The sequence below is a fragment of the Melitaea cinxia genome, chromosome 7 (genome assembly GCF_905220565.1).
Source record: "Melitaea cinxia chromosome 7, ilMelCinx1.1, whole genome shotgun sequence".
Lineage (NCBI taxonomy): Eukaryota > Metazoa > Arthropoda > Insecta > Lepidoptera > Nymphalidae > Melitaea > Melitaea cinxia.
The window spans coordinates 15,356,700-15,374,717 of record NC_059400.1 but is presented as its reverse complement, the minus strand read 5'-3'; the positions used below and the strand labels follow the sequence as shown (position 1 = coordinate 15,374,717).

The window sequence follows — 18,018 nt, the reverse complement described above, 5'->3', positions numbered from 1 at the left end:
CGTGATTGTGATATCTTGATCATTTTCCAATGGACGATTAGAAATAAATGCGTAGGTACTAAAAAAGTTCAGTCAAATAGTTTTAGTTTCATTGGTACTTCTTTGATAAGTCATTGTTGCGTCACAACTGACTGTATAAGCAAGTTATTTTACTCTTTGCAACTGACTTTGTAATACAGCTTACTGTGACAGCTTTTCTTCAAATAATACAACAACATATACTCTATCACTCTCGGAGTTTGTGTTATAGTTTCGGAGATTTCGTGATGAGTGACCTTTCGCTTTTATATATATTATAGATATCGGCGCTTTGAGTACTTAGTCAAGTCACGTTGAAGGTTAGGTTGTATTAAAACTTCTTACTAAAACATGAATCAACTTTGCTATTTTTCTTTTTACTCTGTATGACCTTAGATATAGATACGTTATTTGGCAGATTAATAATAATTCCCTTCTTACAATAGCTTTTTGTTTCGATAATCATTATAAAATTATTTTTGTATGCTAATCGATTTTTAAAATACGCGGTTCTCAGTTCAACTTTATTTTAACTGGGTGTACCGATTTTGATGATTCTTTTTTTTAATCAGCTTTTTACGTTACGTTATTACTGTGTGGCTACGGTACTAAAGAATATAGCCACCCCCTCTCTTCCCGTGGGTGTCGTAAGAGGCGACTAAGGGATAACATAGTTCCGCTACCACCTTAGAACTTAAAAAGCCGACCGATGGCGGGATAACCATCCAACTGCTGGCTTTAAAATACACAGGCCGAAGACGGGCAGCAGCGTCTTCGGTGCGAGAAAGTCAGCCCTGCGGTCACCAACCCGCCTGCCCAGCGTGGTGACTATGGGCAAAACACATAAGTTCACGTTATTTTTGACGTAAACTTGTGGAGGCCTATGTCCAGCAGTGGACTGTATAGGCTGTAATGATTACGTTATCAAATTTAAATGGTACCACCCATTAAATTTGTTCGAAATCTGTCGAATACTTTTCGACTTATCCTTAAAATACGTACATAATTAACTATGTTACCGACTACCTACGTCGTATTACTTGTCGATATCGAAGTCAGCTTTTTTTTTTCGTTTGCGATCAAATACAATAGTACTATGGATATTGAACGAAAATTTAAGAAAAATGGATAGTAAAATAAAATCCAGATTTTAAGTAGTATTTTTATTTATTTTAGATTTACAACAAACATCCTCACAAATGTTTCGACTTTTTGTCAGTAATAGCAAATGTCTCAAACATTATTTTTCTATTCGCCTTCTAGGACACAATTGATCATAACTCAAAAGTATAAATATAGCAATTATCAAAAAATTTACGGTACGCTTCTCCCAATAAAAGTTAACATAAATAGCTTAAAAGGCAAAAATATTAATTTTTATAATAATAGTACGGTATTAAATTAATAACGAATAATTCACTCGTTGATAATGCAATAAATTTTATATTATAATAGATTATACATAATAATCAGAGATTCTTTAGACTAGTTTGATAACATCTGTATTACATCTGAATCCACTCAACCATCACTCAGATACAAATATAGCCTAAAACATATTTTAAAAATATTTCACTATCCATCGTTCATCCAATAAAACGTTGTTACAAAATCTTAAAATGTATTTGTTACAAAAAACCACCATATTGAAAATTTTAAGTGCTAATATTAACTCATCAGAAAACTTCATATATTATTGACTTCCAATGATAAAAATGTAAGCAAAAGAAACTTAAGATGTTTGTCGAAATCTTTCATTCATTAACTTTCAGGGGTAGCTGTCATTAGTTTCCAAATATAGGATTGATCGATCGGTTTTAAAACCATATATAAAGTAGGTATTCTATGTTCAACATTCAACTAACACTTGTGAGTTCATGTGACTAATTATTCTAATCGTTTTAAACAAAACAAAAAATCTATTTTCTGTTTTATTACTTTGAGTTTCGAATGGAAAGTTTTTGGTTCTATTTTTCATGCTGTAACATAACACGTTATACTTATATTTTGACAACTAAACAGTTTTACGAAATTCATCAATTTTTTATTGAATAAACGAAATGGTACTGGTTAAATATAATTACATAACGAAATACAACTTCTTACGATAGGTATGGATAAGACTCGAACGTTCTTTAGTTGTACCTATCTGTATTAGCTCAATCGATTTCCACTTATCTAAAATTAATTTCATATTGTATCGTAACATAGTCTAGGGCCAAGGTACATATTAACTAGGATATTTTTTCACTTATAAAAAAGTTGATAGGTTGTACTCATCACGCGATTTTAACTTTTGGTGATGATTTGTCCATTTCCAATAGCCAATCGACAATTGTTTGATAATTCCTTTCCATCCACTGAACATTGGCAGCAGTTCGTTCAAGAATTTGCTGAACTGGTCGACCGAGATCACTGCAGGATGCACTGATGAATCTTTTCAGCTAAAATAAAGATAAAGTAAATAAAATTAAACTTTAATCTAGTACAGACGGTAATAAAGAGGAATGAAAAGAGAAAGAAAATGTGAACGATTATAAGTTAAATGCTAAAAATTTTGAATATGGTAACAAAGTTACTGTGGAAAGAATCAGTGGATCGCTACCTAATTCTACATTGGATATATGTATTTCATACGTCATTGTTACCTTCTAATCTAGTCTAATAAACATCTTGTTCGTTGCAACGAAATAATAATATTTTTAATCAACGCGCGCATATACCTGAACAAATAAAATATTTCTGTTTCGACATAACTTTAACGATAAATATATATAATTAGTTTCTTGATCAATAATTATCAATAAAAAGAAATTATAACAATACCTCTTCGTACTCGTGAACTTGATTCAGTCTTCTCGTGACAGCCTTAAGTATTGAGTTCAGAGTAGACACTGATCCAACACTAAAAACAGCAAAATAAATAAAAATTGTCAAATTAAATAATATAAACCTACTTTGCATATTATATAGTACTAGGAATATTACAGGCTTAGCATATGAGCGATAAAAAACCTGATAGATGATTATAAACATATCGCAAAACTATAAACAATTTTTAAACAGAAATATATGATCCGGAAAGGAATCAAAACTCTATTCTAATGGAACGCATACACGCGTGTTTGTACTTAACAATAGTTAAATACTGAGAAATCACTACGTAAAATAACATTATTAGTCTTATTTAAGTAAAATAGTTACTTACTATTCTTTTAGTCTTTGCCAATTAGATCTGACAAAGTTGAAAGCAATCGGTTCTCCAATAGAAGAACTAGCGACAGCAGAAAATACTCTAACAGTATCCTGCTTACGTATCCCACTGTCGTTTCGAAGGGATAAGTCAAGATATCTGAAAGGGTGAACAAATATTAGTAGATGTAAACTGTCGATACTTTACCTCCAATAGAATAAAGTCATGCCGATCCACATAGATCCAAATCATACAGCCAGCTTCACTTGAGCGCGATTACAACTCACAACCATCAGCATAATAACAATTAACTGTAACCTCTTCTATATCTCATACCCAATCAAATACTATTTTAATTTTTCTATTTGTCAAGATATTGTCCTAACTAATAATAACGATACAACGAAATTACTCATGTATAAGATATGCATACATTGTTCATTATTCATTTCCTTTTTTATTTAGTCGTTGATTTTAAAAACAAGTGAAATATTTCTTGTAACAGACCTGTAGAGCAAGTATGGTTCCCTGGTACAACCCAGCACTGAAAGCAGGAGTTCCCTCTCAGAAGGAGCACTCGCGACCAAGAAACGATTCCAAGCGAAATTCCATTCTCTTGCACCTCCCGCCTGAACTCCAACACAGTATACCGTACTTCTAATATCTGCGTGAATCCTGAAAATTATGTCTACCCTAAATCTTCTTAGTAGTTTGAATGACGTAAAAAAAAACAATTTAAATCATTTCTTTTATTGTTTCATCGATCACAAGAATTATTATAATTAAAAAATTGATTATGTAATCAAATACAGCACTAAATGTATTCTCTGAGAAAGGTTTCTAAGATAAATGTAATGATCATTTAGAGCCGAGAATTTAATTTACGACGTCAAAATGTCAAACGCGTAACTTTGGGTGATGCAACCATCAGCTTGTAAACTTTTGTAAATGGTAAGCAGATCCCAAAATAAATCTACAATAACTACGAAAAAGACATGTTCGAAATAATACGTTTTTTATGAGTAGAACAAATCGCTTTTTGACCGACTTCAAAAAAAGAAGATTCTCAGTTCGAATTTATGTTTTTTTTTTTGTGTGTTACCCCATATATTTTTAATGGGTTGTCGATTTTGATTTATTCTTCTTGTATTAGAAAACTGATGTTTGTCACGTGATCCTGTTTAAATTATAGCGACATTTAACGAGTCATTTTTGAGTTATCCTCAAAAATACGTAGTTACTTGACTATTTTTCAATTCCTATTTTATAACTTGTCGATGTCAATTGAATTTTGAATATCATTAAATACTGCGATCCGGCTTTAACGATATTGTATAATTTTCAGGCATATGAAGGAAAGAAACTTACTCATTATACGCATCAGGATTCGGTGTCAGCATCCAGTTGGTGTACAAACGAACCGCGTGCTCTATGCACCCCACTTGTTGAAGATGACAAGCTGTAGACAGGAGATCAGCTCTTTGTTGTGCTCGTACTACGCTCTCGTTCTTCGACACGTTCCAACCAAGATCTTCTACAGCGCCACTCAAAATAGTTAGTACATATCTCTGGAATAATTTATTGTGTTAATGATATTTATAAATAATTAGCTGAGCGCGCGTTGCTACGCTTTTTTTATTTATTTTTGTGGTAGTACCAACACAGAAACCTTGGTGGGCTCATGCACAATACTTTGCTGAAGATCATGCCATGATCCAATGCGTAGTTTACCATTCTATAAAAGACATACAGACCAACATTCATTTTTATATAATGACTAACTGGCCTGGCGGACTTCCTATACGATGACAGAGGCCTAAACTCAGAGCGATCTTACAGGCAGTGGTGTAGCGTAGTTTTTGCTTGCCCGGGGCGAAAAAAATTTTTGCCACCCTCTTATTTAGGCATTTCAATTTAATGTATATTATACATTACATATATTTTTATACAGAACTTTTCGGCAAGAACAATTATCATTATTTTGCATTGTACAAGTTATATTTTATATAAAAAAGGTTATAAAACTGTCCCTTACATTCTGTATATACTTAATAGAAGTCATTGGCACTGATAATAATCAGTATATAAATGTATAATAAATGGGGAATTCCCACAAGTATAGACGTTGCCAGTCGCTACAAAATATCATTCAAAGAGAAGGGATTCCCCGACTTCGCCACAAAATAAGTAATGAAAAATACTACGTACTCCTATTAATCGGTCCGAATTTATAGTTGCGATAAAAATAATATAAAATGGTTCAAATATGTACAAAGCATTTTATTATTTAAGTATTGTTAAATTTCGCCACCCCCAAGTGCCAAAAGTGCCGGGGCGGGCCACTTCAAATTTAAAATTAATAGCGATATTTTTATTTGTATTATAATTTTTACTTCATTTTTTTATTTATTTTGCAATCGTAACTTTATTGCAAGATTTTTTTTGTATTTGTTTTGGTTCTTTTATATAATTCAATAAGATATTATTAAGTAGGTAAGAAGAAAAATATGTTACGGTTCGATAGCTACCTGAAATAAAAAAATTATTATTATTATTAATACATGTCACTGTTCCAGTCATAGTATGACTAGTCACTTCAATTCATTACAGCCGATCCTAACTAATTGATAACAGAATTACGTTATCAATAATTTTTTTGATAAATAAATCTTTATTTAATATATTTCAATGACGCATTTAGGTTTTTTATGACAAAACATTTCTATGAATCGATGACTACATTACATCTAGAAAGTTATGTTATAAAAATCCTTAATTTTTTTATCTCGCAAAAACAAAATCAAAAATGACTATTTTTGAGTACGCTTCAAAGGCACTTTCGAATCCTCATTTTATATTCAAAATTATATTTATTTTATTTTATTAATTATTATAATATTAATTCGCAATTGCTCGTAGAAAAACCTGTGTTAATTATAAAATTCGTTATATGTTGCATGAATAATTAGTCCAGTATGATCTGAATGATTTGTAAAGTTACGCATGATTTACTTAATGCTCTTGAAAGCGTCTTGAAAACGAGACAGGGAATATAGTCTTAGCTATTCTTATTTGTAGTACCAACACAGAAACCTTGGTGGGCTCATGCACAACACTATGCTGAAGATCATGCCATGATCAAATGCGTAGTTTACGATTATATAAAAGACATACAGACAAACATTCATTTTTATATAATGATATAGACTAACTGGCCTGGCGGACTTCATACCGCCGTATTTTTTTTTTTTTGTGAATATAATAATTATTTATATTGGAAAAAAATACCGCCTATCTTTCAAGTTTGATCAAACTACACGCGGTGTTCAACTTTGATAAAAATCTTTTAATTAGTTTAGGAGTCCATCGCTGTGAAGCGTAATTTACATTGATCCTATCGAAAAACAGTTATATAAAAATTTTATTATACCTTGCAAGTTTTTTAAACAGCCGGTTTTTTTCTGTCATAAATTTAATCGACAAGGACTTGATACCTATAGTTATTCACCCAAATAATTTTGTAATTGTCATTTTATAGAATTTATCGCATTGTGTTGTAAAAAATTTAATCACAATTGTAAATATAGATCATAAGAATTAGTGTAGTGCACGAGTACTAAGCTGACGTGCGCAAAAAATAGGAAATTTAGTAGAAATATGTCCTTACTAATAGTATGAGAATGATGATTATAAAAGATGATTTATAAAAAATATTTTTTTAAACTAATTTAAGTACATAATTATTATAAGATTTGGCCACTTTTCAATATTTTCTAGATCTGCAATGTACACGATAAAATAATTGCAAATTTAGTGTTGGGCTTAATTCCTTATTTCATCTACCGTAAATAAATAACCCACATCTACTTCAAGAGAAGTTCCATAATTTTTTTTTTACTTTTCGTACCTAACTGTGCAAAAGTTGTTAGTAGTTTCAAAATTGATATGTAGACACTAACGCCATCTATTGTTGCACAATGTTATGAAATCGACTAAAGATTTGATAGCATTTGATAAATCATCATTTTAAGTCTTTTATCGTAACTAATTTCAAAGATTATAATCTTTGTTTAATCGTGGATATGACACACATTTGGTTTAGTCATAATTATTATGAACTAATGCATGATTTTACCTATATCAAATACGACAATGATCGTGACCAATCAAGCAAACCAATTACTACTTACGTTATCATTGAGTGTACAAATTTCAAAAAATGTATTGAAACTTGAGTGAATTTAAAAAAAAAATACCCAGACCAGAAACAAATATTTGTACATAAACAAATATCCATCCCGAGCGAGAATTGAAGCCTTGACCATATATATTTAGCCTATACGCACCAATGCATCACTGCAATTGTTTGTCTGGGGCACAATTGGGTGAAGAAAAAAAAATAGTAAATGACTAATGATTTTTATATAAATCCAATATATACACAACAATAAACTCGGCAATAACAACAGTTTCTTATCATTTGGCTCATTCAATTCAGTTCCTTACAGTAATATTTTTAAAACGTTTCTAATTACTTCCATAGCATTCATTGAGGTAGAGCGCAGCATGAAATAACCTGCTCAAATTTTAGAGTAGCCATACACAGGCAACTAATACTGTTCCCAAGTAGTGTTGTGTTCCTGTGGTGAGTCAGTAGTAGGGTTGTCAACACACGATGCGTATGGGTTGCAGGCGTCTATAAACTATGGTAACCGTTTACTATCATGTAAGCTGTATGCTTGTTTGCCATCCTTGTAGCATAAATAAAAGCTTTTTAAGATGATACCACGAAATTTCCCAGATTGAACTTACCTTATATTCAAGATAATACGCGCCTTTCGACAGCATCGTATCTATGTAGCCCAATGCGACAAGACCGGCCTTCCATGGAACGTAACTTCTCTCGTGGTACAGATAACTCGATATATCTAAAGCTGTTTTGTAATCGAGGCGTCCAGAAAGAGCCAGATTCATAGCATCGTCGATTATTTGAGCTCTGTTTATCGGATGGATTTGTTCGAAATGCGATGGATGCCTTAGAACTTTTATCAGCAATTGCCAATTTCTCTGGTCGTAGTTTATACGGTAGAAACCTGTGATATTAGGAGATAAAATAAGTTCTCATTTGAATAAAACAACATTATATGTATATGTAGAAATAACGGTCTAATTACACTCAATTTTAAACAAACAAGATAGTGAGCTTTTGAAGTAAAACTTCTTTACGCACGCTTGACTTAGGGAGTAAGTTAGTGAGTGTATGACTACGACGTTATAAAAAGTGTGATCTAACGATGCGAACGGAAGTTGAGAGGGATATATAAGTTAGATGAAGCTGAAGAAGTTTTACTTCAGTCGTGTGGTCTAATAAAGCACGCTCGTTTTTTTATGAGCGACACAGAATATATTCTTATAAAGTAGTTCATCGAATAATCATTGAAAGATAATCATCAATTTAAAATTAAAATTTATACAATAGAAAAATTGTTTAAATTTCAATTCTCTACCAATAAAAATTACTTCTGTATTTTTTTTTTTTTTTTTTTTTTTTTTTTCAGCATCTGCTCAAATATTTCTATAGTTTAAATATTTTTTCTTTTTTTAAAATTTTGGTGAGCTTAATTTTTTGTTTTAACAATTAAATTTTTTCTTAGTTTATAGCCACTAACGCCATCTATTACTATTTTTGAGCAATAATTTGATACGATAATATTATGCGCCTTCTTATCTTAATTACTCTGTCTGTGATTATTATCTTAAATTTTTATCTTGGGTATTTTATTATGTTGCATGACACGTGCTGATATACTATCGCACGTGTATATCAAAAAATATAATTGTGACCCAAAAGGTTCTTGTAGCACATAATTGTGCTACGTCAAACAAACTTTCAAATTTTTTTTATTTAATTTATCGCAGGTAAAAAATTTACCTGTTTGCTGAATGTTGGCTATGAACCAATCATTTTCACCGATGGAAATATCATTGACGACTATTGATCTCTCGCCTCTGAGCCACAACTTTGGACGGGTTGATTTAAAATCTTTTTCAGAAGCAGTCGTATATGATACTGGTATCCACCACACTGATGAATTGTGTTCTTGTAAAGTATCGTTTATTAATACAAATCTTTCCTGAAAATAAAGAAATATTATTTATTATTATTTAACAATGGTTATCAAAAACCTTTTAAAAATTGATAATATTTCATTTCCTTTAGATTTGTAGCAAAATGTCTATCTGATTTCAATTTAAGTTACCTGTCTAAAAGTAATTGATCCTTTTTCATAATTTCTTGTTATAGTCAAAACCGGAAAACCGGTCTGTAATGTCCATGAGTCCATTACAACCGCAACATCAGCATCAAAAGCATTTCTTTCTCTTGCAGCGTTTGTTAGAGCACTCCACAAATCACGCTGTTCCGCATCTCCGTACTTCTTAGCGTTCAAATAATCAGTTATGCCAGCATTGAAAACGTCATCAGTCAAAAAATGATTCATCATTCGAAGTATTGCTGAACCTATAGACGGGAATATAAATGGGTCTAATAGTGAAAGATTATACTTCAGCGTTTTTGATCAATAACAGCCCTGTTTATAGAATAAATACAGTAATATTGATTCTAGATCGAATCAACTACCCACGACTAGACATTCATTACAGCCTATACAGTCCACTGCTGGACATAGGCCTCCACAAGTTCACGCCAAAAATGCGTGAACTCATGTGTGTTGCCCATAGTCACCACGCTGGGCAGGCGGGTTGGGGACCGCAGGGCTGGCTTTGTCGCACCGAAGACGCTGCTGCCCATCTTCGGCCTGTGTATTTCAAAGCCAGTAGTTGGACGGTTATCCCGCCACCGGTCGGCTTTTTAAGTTCCAAGGTGTTAGTAGAACCGTTTATCCCTCAGTCGCCTCTTACGACACCCACGGGAAGAGAGGGGGTGGCCATATTCTTTAGTACCGTAGCCACACATGTCTGGCGCGAACTTGGGGAGGCCTATGTCCAGCAGTGGACTGCGATAGGCTGAAGTGAGTAGCCACACAGTACATAGACTAGACATATATGCTGCTAACTCAACCTAGATAATTAGTGAAAAAGCTAATAAAAATGTATTTCCTATCATTAATATAACTCTTTTGTTTCCCATTTTATGACTCAAAAAATCGTAAATAGTTAAAAATATTATTATATTATATTATGTTATTATACTTTTTTTTTTATTATCTTTATTAGGGACTTTTATACATATGTACATGACAGTCCTAATGTTATTATACTTATTGTTTATAAAAAGCTTCCAAATTCATAATGGACAAACCTTTTCCATAAGATATTTTATCGAAGATGGCGCCAATTTCTTCAGGATTACCAACTTCTACCGATATTTGATGAGAAGATGTCAAAGCATCTAGCTTGAAAACGCTTTGAACTTCGTTGAGAATGAAAATTTCCATCAACTTCCAACTTTTTTCTACCTAAAATTTACATATTCGATAATAATAATTATTAGACATTACAGTGCCATTAATCAGAACGTATTAAGATATTATTTTGATAATTATTGATTAAATCTAAATTAATCCGTGATTAAGTCTATAAATTATGAAGAGAGTTTGTCTAATCACTTTCAAGACCAATTAAATGGGGAAAGTAAAGTATTAGGTACAACTAATTTTATCTAAGCGCAATTGAGTTTTAATAAGCTGCTAATGTTTAAAATGATAATATAACATATACATACATATATAGTTAACTAGCAACCCGCCCCGGCTTAGTACGGGTATTTAACAAAATTTTCAAAATTATAAATTATAATACACACATATAACACCCTTCTAATTTCGTCAGATCACTGAAGAAAGAAAAATATAAAAAGAGTTTGAATATTATTATTTTAATGAACTTTTATTTTTATGTTAATGTTTTTTTTTAGTTACTTTTGTAAAGAATATTTTAGGTAATTATTTTAAGCCTTCTGTTACATTATTGGAGTTCAAGGATTCTTAACTTTTTTAAAATATAATATAGCCTATGTCATCCGTAATTAGTGTAGCTTCCCAACTCAAATCGGTCAGTTTGAGTCCTATTCAATGCAAACAATCAAAACTTTCCTCTTTATATATATTATTATAGAAATTACAGCAGAAAAGAGTTTATTAAGACTTAATTACATAATCGACAGAACTGTAAAAAAAATATTTTGCGGTAGAAAGTCTATTTATTGAAGAAAGTTTGAAGTTATTACCTACTCATCACGACTCATCTAAATCAGGTAAAGTCAAAAGTGATCTGTACGGAGTCATTTATTTAGAGCCGTGTCAATTTTTTAAAAGATAAAGTAGCTAGATTTTTATTTCAAGTAGAGTTGTGTTCACCAACAGGGGAGTAGCGTAATGGACTAAGCTCCGATCCTTCTGTAGGATCTACATAGAGAAAGAGGCCTATACCCAGCAGTGGGATATTACAGGCTGAATCGAGTGTTGTGTTCCTATAGTGTATAAGTAGATATACCTTATAAGCGATGGGAGCATGGTCGGCAGAGCGCTTGTGAATTCTATTGGCGTTGTAGGCATGCATAGACTATGGTAACTTCTTACTATTAGGAGGACCATATACTGGTTTCCCGATACTTAGAGGTATAAAAAAATAAGCTATCCTTACAGCATCAACTGCCACGTATTCAACATAACTAGCGAATCCCTCGTTCAGCCATATGTCCGACCACCACGCGGGGGTAACCAAGTTTCCGAACCACTGGTGAGCGATCTCGTGGGCTACCACGGCCGCGACACGAGCTTTCGCTGTGGTTGGTGACACACCGTAATCGTACAGCATAGCTATTTCTCTGAAAAGTTAAAGAAAGTAAATCAATCTTTTTCCACTTGAAAATTCGGTAAAGCTTTAGATTAAGAACCCTCGAATTACCTAAGCTCAAAATTTGACCGTTTATCGGTATAATTTCGTTACAAAAAAAAAACCCTAACCTATCTAACTACCAAATTAGACTGTTTATCAACATAATTTGGTTACAAAAAAAAACCAAACCTATCTAACTTCAAAATGCGGTTCTTAATCTAAAGCCTAGCCGAAAATTGTACCTAATTTTACAAATTTTTATTGAATACTTTACGTCCGCGGTAAATTTAATTCTATTTGTATCAATAATTCTCCGTAATATATTTATATATGACAAATATTCTCAACTTCAAACTATCTCCCTCTTGAATTTTGCTAAAACCTGTCCGGTATTACAGTTGCAACTGACAACAAGTATTACTTTCGTGTTCAAATATTAGTTGTAGCATCTATTAAAATAAAAATGAACCACCGAAATATATGTATGGGCTAACTTTCGTACGACTGCTACAAATAAGATAATTCTTTCTTTGTACATTTGCCAGGGCAAGGACTATAAAAAAATTAAAAAAAAAAACATTTATTCACTAGTTTTCGATTAAATTTATAATACATATAAGATATGGATATTATCAGCTGGAGATAGAATGGACTAGTGGGACCTGTTTCCTCTTCAAATAGTAAACTACAACCTTAACTATCTGACGATAGTCTTAAAAAGAATCATTAACAAAATAATGATATAGTTAATAAGAAGCAAATGGTATAATTATTATAACCTTAGACGTAAATAATTATATCAGTGAGACCTAAAGATCAATTTTACAAATAAAACACTGCGCTTTAGACCACACGACTAAAGTAATACCTCTTTACTCCACCTCTTACCTCCATCTATATTTATGTATATAGTAACACAAATGGACACACAGGAACAAAAGGCATGGGCATTTTAAGCCCGTGAATGTAAAGTTTTAAGTTAAAAAAAACATGTATTTTTCATCGCAACGACTATTCCAATTTTTTTTTATTTTATGGATAATTACTATAAAGATTCAGTTAGTTAGATCTGAGAAATCTAATATTTAAATTTTAAGAACCAGAATTTGAAAAATAGCAGACCTACCAATTTTATAATATTGCATTGAAAAAAAAAAATCAATGTTCAGGTGAAACAAAAGAGATCTTACAACTGTTCGTAATGTACCTACTCTTACTTATTAAAAGATATGAGGTAAATAAGACCAATGCCTTTTTATATTGAGTGATAAGATTCTAAAAGTTTAAATCCAAAATTTCTTACCTAAAAGTGAGCAATCCCCAATTCTCCATAGCTCCAGCCTTGAAATCCGGTAAGGCGATCATGTCAATTTTTGGTAATGGAAACTTTATTTTGTAATATTCTTCTAAGAACTTGAGTATCTTCGGGCCGATTTCCAGAGCGTATGCCGCTGAGGGCAAGGCCTCCTTCCGAGCCCAAACCGAAAAGTTGTTGTCGCTCATATTCCCAAAATCGGTGACGGCAAACGCCACGAGATACGTCGACATCGGCAACGACTCCGCATAGTGATCCCATGTATAGTCCTTTAGTGTTTTACTGTAACAATTATTTTTTACTACAGTTCAAGTATTTTCTTATCAATTTCAGTGTATCATTTTTTTTCTTAATTTCATTCAAAAATATATGCAATACTGTGCTAAATTCTTATGTGCCAATAAGTCTACACAAAAATTATAAATTCGTAATTATTGTACTTAATTTTATAAACGTTAATGAGGTGAAAACTATTTTACGTCATAAAAATATTTAACAAGTTTATTGTAGGTTTGACTTAAATTAGCCTCTTTCTAATGTACTCGTAATACAGAGATTTGATGTTGTTGAAAAATATTATGATGCGGGTCGTAAACATTAACTGATTTGTTTCAATTGTTTATAGAAAGGGGTGACAAACGAGTGATATTTAAGATGTTCTGAACGATGGAAGCAAGTATAACTGATATATTAATTTAAATTTTACTGGTTGTTGTTACGTTCAACCAATTTATCTCATTGGCGATAACACATATTTGTATCTAAAAGTAAAAAAAAATCGTTATACACACATTAGTTGTATATATATATATTTGTCGAGCTCTGTTTCAAAATTATTTTTACTGCAAAAAAACTGCAATAAAACTTTCTTTGCAACTTCTTAAAACCTCGTAGTAGAGGTGTAACTTATAATAATCGTTGTGTTTCTAAACTTTAATGACTTTATGAACATACCACAATGTTTTTTAGACAAATACTTAGAAGTTGAACTTGACTAAAATCAATCCAGTTGATTTAATGTGATGCTTGTCATGGCATACCTCTATCATCAATTTTTCCTTGATAGATTGATTTAAGCTTTCTATTTATAATACAACAAGAATAATACCATCGAATCGACTAGCTCGTTCGCGCAGTTTTTTTTTCTACTTTCTGCTCCGAGGGTAGTGTTTGATTCCCACCATAAGTCTGGGTGAAATGTATATATATATTTTTATTATGTATTTATTTAATATAAAAAAAAAACAACTCACTGTGCTTCTTTACCAACAATATTCATATTTGAAACCGATGTCATGTTGTTGGGTCGTGCGATACTGATCGTGAATTTAGCCTTCAGAGCAGGCTCATCCCAGCACGGGAAGGCGCGGCGTGCGTCCGTCGCTTGGAACTGCGTCACTGCTATCCATCTGAAACAGGAACAAATAATCACTTCACGCTTAACAACCCTACGAAGGACGAATTCTTATAATCGGAGTTCAACAATAAACACACAAATACAAACGCCCAGACACAGAATCAATCACAAAGTCAAAAAATACATAACAATTTGAAATTGGAGGAGAAGTTTTCAAAACTCAAAGCTTAATAGCGTAAATGTTAATAATATATGAAAATGTGAATAATATATGAAAATGTGAATAAAACTTTTGAATAAAGCATAAATGAGGTAAGTGATTTCTTTTTTTTTTCTATTCGTTTTTAAAAAAAATAATCATAAAATAAAATATCAAAATAAACCTTAATACTATTACAAAAATATATATGGCTACGCTTGTAATTAAAATAGTAAATGACATACAAAAAAAACTTAAGCATTTAAAATCATTTTTCATCCTTCAAGTAAAAAAGACAAAAGTATATGCATTATGATATATACATAAACTCTATTAAATGTAATATGAAGTGACAAATAACAAGCTAAAATTATTATTGAACTGATTTAGTTAAGGTTATTTTACTTATGTTGAGTACTTTATTGACAAATTTCAAATTACATTTCGATAAACAAATCAAATAAAGCATCTAATCTACTTTCAACCGTTATTCGTTATCACTTAACAATGAAAGTGTATAGGTAGTTATATACAATAAAAGCTATACAAAAACAGAGATGTTTATAAAATTTAAAATTAATATGACATTAAGATGCTGCACGGTGATTCATTGACAGAACACAAGCGCTGGCACGTACACGTCCGAATAGTAAACGAGTATAGTGACCTCCTCTTGAGAATACTAAAAGGATTCATTAATGTCCGAGCAAAATTTCCGTATCGCAGTATTTTATTTTAGCAACGTGCTGTAGAATCAAGACTGTTTTAAAGGATATAGCAGGGGATCAAATATAAATTAATTGTGTTGTGATATCTAAATTAAAAATAGAAAACGATTTTTTTTTTGTTTAGTGGAAGTTGTTTGAAAAAAATATATAAAATAACAAAAATAATAGAATATTTAACTAAATATATTTAAAATAAATGGGCGAAACTGTCATTAACCTTTTGACTTTCTTCTCTTCATAAGAACTTCTGTAGAATCCATGAAGATTATCGTTTAATATGCCAGTGTAACTTATATTTAGAACATATTGCTGTCCCGCGATTAAGTTTTCCCCAGTCGTTATAATATGAAACTGCCGCGGAACGTCTTCTGTCTTTCTGATAATCTTGACTTCTTTCCCGTCTTCTTTCTTATACAGTTCTATTCTATGAAATGTCAATTCAACGCCGTGAAATGTGATTTTGTCAGTTTTATTTTTAACAGTTATAATAATACTGATTTCACCGTCGAATGTGAAGTTGCCTTCGAATATGTATGGAGTTAGTTTAATGTAGTAACGATCTGGTCTGATGTTGGTAGGCAATCTCACATCAGTTACAGCGTTTTCGTCGTCCTTCGTAGTCGATTCGTCATGGCTAGTCGTAGTCTCTAGTTCACTTTTGCTAGACTCAGTACTTAATGGTATCACTTGTAACTTTGATTGTTCACAATGTGTTAGTTCAAATTTTGTAACATTTGCTAATTGATCAGCCCTTGGGCAGGCTGCGAAATTATATACTATGAAAGCTGTAGCAATGAGTGCGAGAGTGAATATAACAAAGATGACGAAGGCGAGGCCTTTAGAGACGTAGACGCCCCGCTTGGTCTTCGTAGAAAAGTCGGTTTGAAGATTGCCGTCCATAATGGTCAACGGCTTGCGTCCTTGAGTTATCACAGGATCATCATTTGATCTGGAAGACAGAAAAAAATAATTAAACATTGAAAAAACATGTATTTTTGATATAACTACTAAAAGTGGTTCTGATGACTAAAATGTGTTTTTTTTCAGATTTATAAAAATACTGGACATACGTGGGTCGGTCGGTCGTCATACAAATACAAATACTTTCTATTGTACAAACAGAGAAAATTTTTACATCGAAAGGAAAATATAAACATGTACAAAAGGCGATCTCATCGCTAAAAGAGTGAACTCTTTTCCGAACAACCTATAACATGCTAGAGCATGAAAAGGACATTAATTTTATCTCATCTTCGGTAGAGAAGGAGAATATATTTTTAAAAAATACTTTATTTGAATGAAAGTGTATTTACTTTGAATAATATTCTAAGACATTCATATTTGATAACTCGCAAAGTAACAATTTGCGAATAGATTTCAATCCTTTTCCTTTACAAAAAAAATCAAATTTGTATCTGTAATACAGTAAAGATTATTACAAATAACTATTGCAAAAAAAAAACAAAAAAGTCGAATACATAGGTACGAAATGAGTCATATCAAAAATTGTAATATTAAATAAACATTAAAATTCATTACCGAAAAATTAAAAATACGTAACTTAAAAAAAAGTCTTACTATCTACGTAATATCATTTTTTAGATCCTGACCCAAGCGATGACTAATATTATATTCTGTTACACCATAAATTCATTCAGTTTATAGTAATGTGTTAATTTAAATATCTCGCATCGTGAATAGGTCACGTACGAAGTTCAATCGTCTTTATGAAGCTAATATGAAGCATAATAAGCTTATAGCTATTTTAAATGATTTTAATGGACTTCGTTTTGTTTTCCTTTTTCTTTGACGTTGCATGTAGGAAATATAATGCGTTTTCCTTGTTATATATATGTATGATGTCAAACCTTGATTACTTTTGTCAATATTATACTTGGACTACTAATTAAGTTTGAATAATAAATTTTGATCCCGGTCGGTTTCGGTTGTTATCATGTACACCTGATAGCGATCGTTACTCATAGTAGGAAATATATCCACCAACCCGGATTGGAGCAGCGTAGTGGATTAAGCTCTGATACTTCTCCTACATGTGGAAAGAGGCCTATGCCCAGTAGTGGGATATTACAGGCTGAAGCGAACAAATTTTGATTGTTAATGTTTCACAGATATTCCATTATTCGAAGTCGACGAGGTGCCGCAACACTTCTAATAAAAAATATACATTTGAATAATTATATGTAATAATAAAAACATCAAATAAAAGTTTTTTGATTATTGACTAATTTAAAAATATTTGTAATTCGAAGTTAAGATGGCATCTTAAGTAGGTATGCACATGCGTAATTTCCAAAAATGTACAAAGTACAAAACAATAATTTGGTTTGG

At 31.7% G+C, this 18,018-nt stretch overlaps 1 protein-coding gene across 1 annotated transcript; it reads right to left on the bottom strand.

Annotated features, from left to right (window-relative positions):
- Window positions 1–1,166: 1,166 nt before the first annotated feature.
- Window positions 1,167–17,008, bottom strand: LOC123654905 (aminopeptidase N). The gene is made up of 14 exons (XM_045590761.1): window positions 16,983–17,008; window positions 15,887–16,618; window positions 14,639–14,794; window positions 13,374–13,667; window positions 11,876–12,059; window positions 10,533–10,689; window positions 9,472–9,731; window positions 9,144–9,345; window positions 8,024–8,304; window positions 4,580–4,779; window positions 3,719–3,886; window positions 3,227–3,370; window positions 2,845–2,923; window positions 1,167–2,462 (listed from the first exon to the last, which is right to left on the bottom strand). Exons 1-14 carry the CDS (start codon window positions 17,006–17,008, stop codon window positions 2,298–2,300), a joined length of 3,048 nt encoding a protein of 1,015 aa, XP_045446717.1. The 3' UTR covers window positions 1,167–2,297.
- Window positions 17,009–18,018: the final 1,010 nt, after the last annotated feature.

What these genes read in the sequence shown, in the direction of transcription:
- LOC123654905 (XM_045590761.1), bottom strand. Translation starts at nt 17,008, where the DNA reads ATGAATGTCTTAGAATATTATTCAAA. An exon ending in GATCAATTACTTTTAGACAG is followed by an intron (nt 9,346 to 9,471) that starts GTAACTTAAATT and finishes CTTTATTTTCAG; the next exon opens with GAAAGATTTGTATTAATAAA. An exon ending in AATCCTGATGCGTATAATGA is followed by an intron (nt 3,887 to 4,579) that starts GTAAGTTTCTTT and finishes CATAATTTTCAG; the next exon opens with GATTCACGCAGATATTAGAA.